The sequence below is a fragment of the Entelurus aequoreus genome, linkage group LG05, assembly GCF_033978785.1.
Source record: "Entelurus aequoreus isolate RoL-2023_Sb linkage group LG05, RoL_Eaeq_v1.1, whole genome shotgun sequence".
Lineage (NCBI taxonomy): Eukaryota > Metazoa > Chordata > Actinopteri > Syngnathiformes > Syngnathidae > Entelurus > Entelurus aequoreus.
Window position 1 is genome coordinate 84142118 of NC_084735.1, and position 12872 is coordinate 84154989.

The 12872-nt window shown below is 38.4% G+C and overlaps 1 protein-coding gene across 4 annotated transcripts in view; it reads left to right on the forward strand.

Moving 5' to 3' along the window:
• The window catches only part of larp1 (La ribonucleoprotein 1, translational regulator), a 107099-nt gene that overhangs the window by 69197 nt on the left and 25030 nt on the right, over positions 1 to 12872 (forward strand). For 3 of the 4 annotated variants that reach the window (XM_062049100.1, XM_062049101.1, XM_062049098.1), the window contains 5 exons: positions 333 to 467; positions 542 to 688; positions 3811 to 3973; positions 4168 to 4312; positions 7410 to 7578. In XM_062049100.1, the coding sequence (XP_061905084.1) occupies positions 333 to 467; positions 542 to 688; positions 3811 to 3973; positions 4168 to 4312; positions 7410 to 7578 (759 nt within the window). The remainder of the gene's footprint in view (positions 1 to 332; positions 468 to 541; positions 689 to 3810; positions 3974 to 4167; positions 4313 to 7409; positions 7579 to 12872) is intronic. The other variant, XM_062049099.1, reaches the window with a different exon arrangement.

The window sequence follows — 12872 nt, forward strand, 5'->3', positions numbered from 1 at the left end:
TATATATATATATATATATATATATATATATATATATATATATATATATATATATATATATGTATATATATATATGTATATATGTATAAAATACATAAATATAGCTACAAAGTCGCTAAGTTGGCAACACTGATCCCACCTGCTCCATCTTCTCCTCTGACAACCAGGTGCGTTATGTGTTTGAGGGAGGGCTAACAGGTAGCGCACCATCCATGGTAGCGGCTACGGATAAACCAAGACTATATGTGAAACACTGGCCACCTTAGCAGCATTGTTCAAAACAAATGCAGAACAGTCGTAATGACCAAGACTGCCTCTGTGACCTCAAACAGCAAACAAACAAAAGTGGGTTCCCCTGATGATCGAAGTCAAGTCCGAGGGTCCCCGGGAGCGCTCGGCCTCCAGGAACAACAGCAGGCAGAACGAAAATCCTCGCCTGCCCCCCAACGCCAGAAACGACCTCCGGGGTAAGCGGACGCCACCGCGAGAATGTGATGTCGTCATAACAACCGTATTTGATGTGTTGTTGTTGTTGTTGCAGACTGGCACAGTCAGAAGTACGAGCGGGAGTGGCGTGACGACCACGACGAGGTCTCGAGCGTGAAGAGCGAGGGGGCGCCGTTTCGCGGCGGCTTCAGGGGTCGTGGACGCGGCAGAGGGCGAGGCCGGGGACGAGGCCGAGGTAGAGGCAAGTTCTTCTGCTACTACCCAGCATCACTACTGTCCTGCTCTTTGACTGCAAATTCTGTGACTTTGTGGAATAATTCCACTTTTATTGGGAATCCTTCTGATTAGGTTATTGCTGTCATTTCTGGGTTATATGACACATGAATGTAGTCATAATGGGCTTGGCGATATGGCGGTAAACTGTATCCCGATATAGTATATATTCCGGACTATAAGATGCTATTTTTTTCCTAGATTTTGAACCCTAAGACGTCCGTAGTGTTTTTGCTCTAAATGATACGCCAAGCAACGTTTGTAAGTTTTACAATATAACTAAAACAATTGTTACTTATTAAACCTTCCCATGTGTGACGTCTATAGAGGTGTTTTCATGCATATTCGTACATGCTATCGTATTGTAATGAAGCTAGCGTCGTTAGCATTAGCTAGTATGCTAACACGTCTACGTGTGTCTGTGTTAGTATTATGAACTTACAATGGCATTCTTTTTGTATTGTTTCCTCAAAAAATTTGCCAAAACGTCACCGGGGAGTTACTGAGTCTGTTTAGCTGATTGCAAAGCTAGCTTCCACAGTTAGTGGGCCCATGACGATGACTTCTGTTTTGTTTGATCAGCCCTTTACTGCCGTGTTACAGGCATCAATAATTAAGGGATGTAAGTAAACATTTACAAAATATTTGTGCAAATAACTAATTTCACAAAGCATATATTTGCGTCCTATGGTCGGTGCGCTTAAAATATGGAAAAATATTTTTATAAAATATTTTCTTCAAAAACATTTTTTTCTATGGACCGGAAAATACGGTGTTTTATATCGGTCGATTAACATTTATTATATTTTATTATATATTTCTGATCTATAGGCGCAGGAGAACAATATATTAAATGTAAACATTTTCCTTATACTTTATAAAAAAAAAGATTTGTCAAGTGATATCAAGGAATTTTTTCCCATTTTTATCAAAATACAACTATAGATGTCAACATTGTGTATTTGCTGAAAAACTCATTTATGATTGCTGCCTTTTAAAAATACAACTATAGATGTCAACATTGTGTATTTGCTGAAAAACTCATTTAGGATTGTTGTCTTTATCAAAATACAACTATAGATGTCAACATTGTGTACGTGCTGAAAGATTCATTTAGGATTGCTGTCTTTGGTAAAAACTTAACTTTTTTAGGTTTTACTCACATTTACTTTCTTTTATTTGGACTTGCTGAGTTGGTGCTTTACTAAACACTTGTAGCAAACATGTTTAAGAAATACAAATAATATGAAGATATTACTTAAATGGGAAATAATGAATGTTAAAAATACCGTATTTTCCGCACTATAAAGCGCACCGGATTATAAGGCGCACCTTCAATGAATGGCCTATTTTAAAACGTTGTTCATATATAAGGCGCAATGCATTATAAGGCGCATAGAATAGACACTACAGTAGAGGCTGGGGTTACGTTATGCATCCTGTAGTTGCGAGACCTCTTGTGGCTCAATATTGGTCCATATATAAGGCACACCGGATTATAAGGCGCACATAAAGAAATAATGTTAACTCAATAAAGTGTATTTCTTTTTTTAGCTTTAACTTTTCATTTTTTAGCATTGTAACCACATTTGCAAACAACTTTTCTCTTCATAGAATTTTCTTTCAATAAAGAAATAAAGTGCAAAAATGTCAAAGCATCATAACAAACAGTTATGTCAAATAGCAGCAGAAGTGCACTTTTTGGAGAGCTGTATTTTCAGTATTGTGCCCAAGGGACTGATTTTATTTAACACTATATTATTATTTATACACCTATAGTGATCACAGAGACAGGTTGTTTTTGTGTTACTGTATATATTTGTTTTTCTGAAAAAATCCCACTTAATATACTTTGGGTAACAACAGTCAATATTTATTTATTTTATTTTATTTTTTTAGGTGGGTAACAGTCAATATTTATTTATTTATTAGATTTTATTTTTTTCTTATATAATAAAAGTGAGCTTTTGTTAAACCAAATATTGTGTTTTTTTCCCATATACAACAACCTATCTGGACTCGATAAGAGAATCGATAAGGAATCGGTTCGATAAGAGGATTCGATAATAGACTCGAACTCGATAATTCCTTATCAAACATCATCCCTAGAAATGACGTCACCTAAAATTCCGTTTACGGCACATTGTAATGTCGTAATTCAGCTCTGAGTGTGACACTTAAGATTCAGTCATACACTTCGCTGAAAGTATGAGTAAGACGCTTGATAACTAACTTTTAAGTGCAGCTTTCAGCGAAAAATTTATTTACTCTTAAGTCAGCTCTTAGCAGACTTCTTGGGAGTAATTCTAAGAAGCTTGATAAATACGGCCCCAGATCTAGCTTGACCACCACGCACATTTAACGGGCGGGACGTGAGCCGCAGGTGACGTCCGTAAAATCCAAGCAAGTCTTTAGTAGGCCCAAGCATGGCACGATTGGCCTTGTGCAAGTACTGCACCACTTTTACTTCTTTTAATGCCTTCCATCAGGACGAGAATGGTCATTTGAAGCTGCTTCTGTGGTTATTAACAATGAATTAATTAATTGTAACAATAAGGTTTCTCCACCTTCAATAGTCTACACTTCCTCGTCAGATGTAACATGCAGACGTGCTGTCTACATGATGATTTGTTCATGTCTCTTCTCTGACCTAAAACCACTGGAGAGGACTTTCACAACTCTGAGGTCAGCATTGATGCTTCAACAAATTCTTGCGTAACTCCTTCCTGGTGGCACTCTTGGCACCAAACTAGTGTTGTAAGTCTTCACGTGTCCCTGATAAAAGCGCTACCAACTGTCTTAGGTGAGGGAAGGATATGTTATTTTCCAGATGAAATGGCAAATTTAGCAAAAAGAAAGCAATAGTTTGAGTGTGAGGGCAGCAGACAAAGCAAGCGATGAAGAATATTAACACAAGTGATGGAATGAGGAAGAAGGTTGAGTCGTGTCTGCTGCTTGTACCACCTCCTGGAGTTCTCTTTTTGCTAGTTTCTTTTTGCTAGTTTCTTTTTGCTTTGTCACACACAAGACAAGGTACCATCTATGCTTTGTGATTTTGAGTCTATATTTTACCTCCACGTGTCCTCTCAGGCCACTACGACTACCACCAAGGCTACAAGTCCTACGACATGAAAGACGGACCTTACGGACAGAAGGCGGGCAACTCTGTGACTTACTACTACGACAACATGAGCAGCAGCGACCTGTACTCTGTGGACCAGGACCTGCTGAAGGACTACATCAAGCGGCAGATGTGAGTGGGACCAGTTGAAGAGTTGCTCGTCTCATGCTGTAGAAGTGATGAGTTTTCCATGTCTCTTCTCTGAAAAAACTACAATGAAGAGAGCTTGTTCTTCCCTGATCTCAGCCAGACACTGAAAGTTGCTCCGTTTTTGTTTGGAGGTCTAATCTGCAGTATATTAACGACTGCAATGTGTCTTCCCACAGCGAGTACTACTTCAGCCTGGACAACCTGGAGCGGGACTTCTTCCTACGCAGGAAGATGGACGATGAAGGCTTCCTGCCTATCGGACTCATTGCCAGCTTCCACAGAGTGCAGGCCCTCACCACCGACCTCAACGTCATTCTGGAAGTAAGTGCACATTTTTCCTTATTAACCTTTCTGAGTCATGGGTTAGATTTAGCACTTCTTGCTTTTCAGTACAACCCTCCTGTAAAAATGTCTTTACACATTTAATATGAATCCACATAACCTTTTAAAATTTAGTATCGAATGTATAATTGGAAATACTTGTGTAAACAACAAAGTCATGCTGTCCCGATACTAATATTTTGGTATCTGTATCGGTACCAAAATGTATTTATTAAAAAAAATAAACAGGACTACAAAAAATTGCAAAATTAGTTATTTACACAGGGAAGACTTTGTAAATGTTTATTTACATTCTAATTGTTTCCAAACGGTGCCTGTAACACAGCAGTAAAACGGCTGAACAAACAAAACAGAAGTCATCGTCATAGACCCACTAGCTGCGGAAGCTAGCTCTCCAATCAGCTAAACAAATTAAATAACTCAACTGACGTCTTGGTGAATTTATTGAGGAATTTGTGAAACTGAAACAATACAAAAAGAATGTCATAGTAAAAGTTAATAATACTAACACATAGGGATGATACTCGAAACCGGTTTTCCCGGTTGTTCGATAAGAAAAGAACCGAGTCCTCGGACTCGAATCCCTTTTTAAAAACCGGTACCCGTTATCGAGACCACTATAGTAAAGAAAAAGAGTTGGTTCTATATTCGAACCCCTCGGAACGAATCCCGTCCCGACCAGAAATGCTCCGTGTGACATCACAAGAAATCAGTCACGTAGCTCTGTCATTAAGCGCACATAGCGAAAGCAGGAAAAAAATGGACTGGAAAAAGTGCTCCAAGGTGTAATAAAGTTCAAAACAAAAGGTATAATCCAATTAATAACTTTACTGGGAGATTTGAGCAGACTACAAACACATGACGAACACTTTTACGACCAACCGGAAACATAGCAACGCACCTCCTTTACGGCAGCTGTCGCAACGTTCTTATAGCAACCGCAGCACATACATATATGACATGATCTCCCTTTTTCAACTTTTGTTTTTCTTTCCTTGTAAACAAAACAAAATCACACTGTAAATGTGTTGTCTGTCTAATTATAAATAATGCAGACGAGGCGTGTTGGCTGAGTTCTTGATGTTTACTTTCACAGCGTGGCAACATGCAACAACACTTTTCGGGGCTACCGCGCATGCTCGTCACTCCCGTTGCATGATGGGTAGTGTAGTTGTTATATTCCCTAGCTCATAACAGCTTTCCCCCTATAAAGAAATAATGTTAACTCAATAAAGTGTATTTCTTTTTTTAGCTTTAACTTTTCATTTTTTAGCATTGTAACCACATTTGCAAACAACTTTTCTATTCATAGAATTTTCTTTCAATAAAGAAATAAAGTGCAAAAATGTCAAAGTATCATAACAAACAGTTATGTCAAATAGCAGCAGAAGTGCACTTTTTGGAGAGCTGTATTATTTCCAGTTTTGTGCCCAAGGGACTGATTTTATTTAACACTAGTATTATTTATACACCTATAGTGATCACAGAGACAGGTTGTTTTTGTGTTACCTTATATATTTGTTTTTCTGAAAAATCCCACTTACTATACTTTGGGTAACAACAGTCAATTTTTTTAAATATTTTTTTTAGGTGGGTAACAGTCAATATTTATTTTTTAGATTAAATTGTTTTCTTATATAATAAAAGTGAGCTTTTGTTAAACCAAATATTGTGTTTTTTTCCATATACAATAACCTATCTGGACTCGATAAGAGAATCGATAAGGAATCGGTTCGATAAGAGGATTCGATAATAGACTCGAACTCGATAATTTCTTATCAAACATCATCCCTACTAACACAGACACTCGTAAACGTATGAGCATATTAGCTAATGCTAACAACGCTAGCGTCATTACATGATGATAGCACGTGCAAATATGCGTGAAAACACTCCTACAGACATCACACATGGGACAGTTTAGTCAGTATAAACAGTTTTAGTTATATTGTAAAACTTACAAACGTTGCTTGGAGTGATGAATAAAGAACCCATACGAGTTGAAACGCTATGGACTGCTTGAAGACTGAAATGGAAGGACACTGCGGCACCTGCAGTGAGCGAACTCGTCCAAAAGATGTCGCCATAGCACCAACAATAAAACACCTGTTCAGTGATTTGCTTGTTTTTTTTTAAACTATGGCATAATAGCCATCAGTAAAGAAAAATCCCACAATTAGCTGCATTGTTTTATTAGCCGCAGGGTTCAAAACGCAGGGGAAAAGTAGCGGCTTATAGTCCGAAATTTACGGTATGGACTTTACACGGCTTCCGCTTGTAAGTGCTCTGTGTGTTGACTAGCATGCGCCTAGGCTCATATTACCAGAAATGTCACCACGGGGCGTCATCATGTCCATGAAAAAAAGTAACTATTTTTCAAAGGCAGTATAGTACATTTTGTAATTAATTTGTACCGCGGTACTCTGTTAGTATGAGTATACCCGAACAACTTAGGTCAATAATTTACCTTAAATGCCTGGGGAGGGCTCAACCAGTTATTAATATAATTGTACTATTTATTAACTATATGCACTACACTATTAATATTACAACTTATTAACTATGTACACAGCGAATTATTCTCCCTCTGCAACTAAACAGCCCTTAATTGTCATGTTTCATTGCCTTTTTACTTTCACTTTCTAAGTGGGTATAATGGGACACGACTTGACAACACAATGACAAAATCACGAACAATATTAATCATAATTGAATTTACTTGACTATTTACACTGAAGACTGGTATGCATGTAGAAGTCTGCACTTGGGATGCGAGTTGAACCAGAGCTTCTGTGTTTCTGCGGCTCCATTGTGGGCAGATATGAGGTGATGGACTCTTTAAGAATTCCTATAAATGTGATTTATTTCCTTGGTGGAAGTACTTGTTTTTAAACAAGAAAGATGTATCATCAGACGAGCTGGGAAATGATGAGATAATCATGTCTCTTCTCTGACATGAAATCACTGGAGAGAAATGTCAACTCTGATCCCAGCAGGCAAAGAAGAAAAAAAAAGAGTTGTGAAAGTCTGGATGAGACAGCTTGATTCCACTGACGCCTTCATCCTCTTCCTGCAGGCTCTGAAGGACAGCAAAGTAGTGGAACTGATCGACATGAAGATCCGACGCAAGGTGGAGCCGGAGAAGTGGCCCCTCCCAGGACTGACTGTGCCAAACCACACCGATTTTTCCCAACTCATAAACTGCCCGGAGTTTGTGCCCAGACAGATCACGGAGGAGCCCAGAGGTCAGCAGGATATGCATTTCTGATAAGGGTGCAAAAAAAATAAGATTTTCAAATGAATCGCAATTCTTATGTGTAACGATTCTTAATCAGTTCAAAAAATGTATTTAAAAAAAATATACACTACCGTTCAAAAGTTTGGGGTCACATTGAAATGTCCTTATTTTTGAAGGAAAAGCACTGTACTTTTCAATGAAGATAACTTTAAACTAGTCTTAACTTTAAAGAAATACACTCTAATGTATTTGCTAATGTGGTAAATGACTATTCTAGCTGCAAATGTCTGGTTTTTGGTGCAATATCTACATAGGTGTATAGAGGCCCATTTCCAGAAACTATCACTCCAGTGTTTTAACGCAGTGTTTTTCAACCTTTTTTGAGCCAAGGCACATTTTTTGCGTTGAAAAAATGCGGAGGCACACCACCATCAGAAATCATTAAAAAACGAAACTCAGTTGACAGTAAAAAGTCGTTGTCGCAAGTGTTGGATATGAATCCAAAGCATAACCAAGCATGCATCACTATAGCTCTTGTCTCAAAGTAGGTGTACTGTCACCACCTGTCACATCACACCCTGACTTATTTGGAGTTTATTGCTGTTTTCCTGTGTGTAGTGTTTTAGTTCTTGTCTTGCGCTCCTATTTTGGTGGCTTTTTCTCTTTTTTTGGTATTTTCCTGTAGCAGTTTCATGTCTTCCTTTGAGCGATATTTCCCGCATCTACTTTGTTTTAGCAGTCAAGAATATTTCAGTTGTTTTTATCCTTCTCTGTGGGGACATTGTTGATTGTCATGTCATGTTCGGATGTACTTTGTGGACGCCGTCTTTGCTCCACAGTAAGTCTTTGCTGTCGTCCAGCATTCTGTTTTTGTTTACATTGTAGCCAGTTCAGTTTTAGTTTCGTTATGCATAGCCTTCCCTAGGCTTCAATGTCTTTTCTTAGGGGCACTCACCTTTTGTTTATTTTTGGTTTAAGCATTAGACACCTTTTTACCTGCACACTGCCTCCCGCTGTTTCCGACATCTAAAAAGCTATTAGCTACCGGCTGCCACCTACTGATATGGAAGAGTATTACACGGTTACTCTGCCAAGCTCTAGACAGCACCGACACTCAACAACAACACATCATTTGCAGATTATAATTACTGCTTTGCAAAAAATATTTTTAACCCAAATAGGTGAAATGAGATCATTTCCCACGGCACACCAGACTGTATCTCACGGCACACCAGACTGTATCTCACGGCACACTAGTGTGCCGCGGCACAGTGGTTGAAAAACACTGTTCTAACGGTACAATGTGTTTGCTCATTGGCTCAGAAGGCTAATTGATGATTAGAAAACCCTTGTGCAATCATGTTCACACATCTGAAAACAGTTTAGCTCGTTACAGAAGCTACAAAACTGATCTTCCTTTGAGCAGATTGAGTTTCTGGAGCATCACATTTGTGGGGTCAATTAAACGCTCAAAATGGCCAGAAAAAGAGAACTTTCATCTGAAACTCGACAGTCTATTCTTGTTCTTAGAAATGAAGGCTATTCCACAAAATTGTTTGGGTGACCCCAAACTTTTGAACGGTAGTGTATATATATATAAATAAATGTCAAACCATTTTTTTTCTTTCAAGTAATATAGAAATTTATCAGAGTTGTTTATCTATTTAATGGAGGAATGTAGTTAATCATAGAACTGGCACCCAACGTTATAAAAAAGTATAGCTTTTGAATCAAGAATCGCTGAATCGAATTGTGTGTTGCCCAAAGATCACAGCCCTGATTTCTTAGCTAACATTTGGATGAGTCACTTTGGTGGTTGAACAGCTTAATTTAGACGTGGCGTTTCACTAAGACCTAATCTTTGTACCACAGGCACAAGTCAAAAACACGGATTTTAGAGAAATGTTTGAATTTTAGGTTGTCTTAACAACAGTCCAATATCAGCAAACCAACAAGAATAGGATTATATGGGCTTGTATGTAAAATGTCCGATATAAACTTGGATACAAGCGATCCTGCAGCGCGTTTACTTGTCATTTGCAAAAGATAAACATGGTAGGCTATAGGCTACTAGCAGCTACACAGTAGCTAAGATCGCTATTGCTGGGTTGCATATGGCGTCACGTCTGCTTTGCTTCGTTGCGGTGTAATGCAGATGGAGGACAAACAAGCTTCAAAGAATTAAGTGGAAGATGCATTAGTAAGTAAAGAGTTCGAGTCAAAATTGCTGTGCTGTTCCAAGCATTTAATTGAAAGATAGGAAAGACCTTTTATAAAGTCCCGAAAGAAGTGGTGCATAAAGGGATTAAAGTCAGGGAAATTACAAAAGTGCGTAGAGGGAAATGGCTCTCAAACATGTTGCTTTCATCTTGTGGAGTACAGTCAGTCCATGTTCGTGTTTGCAGCGATCACTTTGTAAAATAGAATAGAATGACTTTTATTGTCACTATACACAGGTACTATGAGATTAAAAGCAACTCAAGTATCAGTCTATAAAATATGCAAAACATAGGCAGGAAAGAAAAGAACAATAGTGCAAAAGGAGGTAAGGTGCACAGTCCAATCCTGAGAACGAATGATTGTTTGAACATTTGATTTGTTTGAGAAACTTTGTGATGCAATGACGTTTATTCTTTACTATACAAGTAGTGTTTGAGAGCAGAACTAAGCGTAAGAAAGGACAAGAGATAACCAAAGTTTGTGTTCTTTAAAAAAATGTTTAGGTTTTATAAGACCTCTGATTGTGGAAATAAACTAATGTCATGTTAAAGTCCTGGTAATATATGTTGTGCTTGTTGGTCCAATCTACCCAATTTTCATTGTCTATTGTCATAGCAGAAACTAAAAGCTTAGTAGTTGTTGTGCAGGAAAGCCAAATTAATGGACACAGATGACCACATTCTTTGGTGTTATTCATTAGCATCAACAAAAATATCCTTAATAGTATTAATAAATCTCTCGTAGACTCAACAGCACTTGATATGGCTAAATATGGTTGGAAAGCAAACGTTGCTTAGCAACATGGAAGTTTAGCTAAACATTGAGACAGAATATGAACTTCATACCATTAAAAACAACTGCAGACATGAATTGTAGATGACAGCCAAATATTTGTACCAGGAAATCAGCTGCAACAACTGGACTTATCCTTTTTCTCATTATCATCGTGATCACAGCAATACGACGCTTGTTAATGTCAGTCAAATACGTTACTTAGTGATGCACGAATAAGTCCAACATTGTCTTTCACAGATTAACGCTTAATTTGTGGACCCTTCCAGATATAAAGAAATAATATCCTTTCTTTTCTACTTTAAATCCTTGTGTCAAAGGAAGCGCGGTCGAGCAGTAACTTGAACTGTCGACTTTGGCGATGAGGAATGGTTTAAATCTTTTGAAAATAGTTTTTCTTAAGAAGAAAAGAACATGTTCTATCCACACTTCTGTTAAAATGTAACGATCACTTTAGGGCTGCAACTAACGATTAATTTGATAATCGATTAATCTGTCGATTATTACTTCGATTAATAATCGGATAAAAGAGACAAACTACATTTCTATCCTTTCCAGTATTTTATTGAAAAAAACCAGCATACTGGCACCATGTTGTGGACATTGGGGGTGCAGCATACTAACTCATCAGAACTGAATCAGATATTGTACACGTTTCTGTTGTGAATAATAAAGGATTCATTTTAGGCTGCCTCTGAATAATAGCATGAAATATTCCAGCACCTTCATAACGTTTAGTTATACTAAAGCGTTACTCAAATCTAAATATATTTATATAGCTTTATCAGCCCGGCTACATTGATCCATTATGAAACCAACCTGAGATATTTCTGTCCGTTACGTTTATTTCCAAATTGGTAACCGTGCGTTTTCTCTCTCAAAACGGAGTCAAATGTGCCGGAGACACATTATCAGCCCCGCGTTGCAACAAAGGCATAACTTTAACGTTACTCACAAAAAAGCTGAACTCATGAAAGCCTGTTGCCACTATGGACTTAAAAAGTTACGTACTGTGAGTTCCTCCCTTCATCCATGGCTCCAACATGTTTCTTCTTCAGGTGCTCCTGAAGCAATGTTGTACTTCCGTGCCATTTTGCAGGAAACGGTCTTCTTTGAAGTCTTTAAAGTGAAGTATTCCCACACTTTTGACGACTTAGGTCGTACACTTTTCTCCATTGAAGCAATAACCTCAAGATGTTTTTCTGCTGAACTATCTGTAGTGTTTTCCTGCGCCATTTTTCAAATTTTTCCAGCAAAGGAGACGCCGTTATCACGTGAGCTGCACATGACACATCATTGGCTAGCTTACGCCACCTCATGAGACGTAGCCTCAGCGCCGCCCTGGCGCTGTTTTGTACTGTTTTTGTACTTATTTTGATTATTGTTTCTCAGCTGTTTGTAAATGTTGCAGTTTATAAATAAAGGTTTATAAAACAAAAAAAAACAACAATTTTTTTTTTTTTTTAAATTACAAAAAAAAAAAAAAAAAAGCCTCCGCGCATGCGCATAGCATAGTTCCAACGAATCGATGACTAAATTAATCGCCAACTATTTTGGTAATCGATTCAATCGATTAGTTGTTGCAGCCCTAGATCACTTATTATTCTGTGATTTGGACACTTTACATACGTTTTGGGTGATATTACAAATTTGAGTATCGATTAGAGATGTCCGATAATATCGGCTGATAAATGCTTTAAAATGTAATATCGGAAACTATCGGTATCGGTTTCAAAAAGTAAAATTAATGACTTTTTAAAACACCGCTGTACGGAGCGGTATATATCCGGTAAAACACGGACGTAGGGCATACTTGCCAACCCTCCCGATTTTCCCAGGAGACTCCCGAATTTCAGTGCCCCTCCCGAAAATCTCCCGGGGCAACCATTCCCCCGAATTTCTCCCGATTTTCACCCAGACAACAATATCGGGGGCGTGCCTTAAAGGCACTGCCTTTAGCGTCCTCTACAACTTGTCGTCACGTCCGCTTTTCCTCCTTACAAACAGCGTGCCGGCCCAGTCACATAATATATGCGGCTTTTACACACACATAAGTGAATGCAAGCCATACTTGATCAACAGCCATACAGGTCACACTGAGGGTGGCTGTATAAACAACTTTAACACTGTTACAAATATGCGCCACACTGTGAACCCACACCAAACAGGAATGACAAACACATTTCGGGGAGAACATCCGCACCGTAACACAACAGAACAAATACCCAGAACCCCTTGCAGCACTAACTCTTCCGGGATGCTACAATATACACCCCCGCTACCACCAAA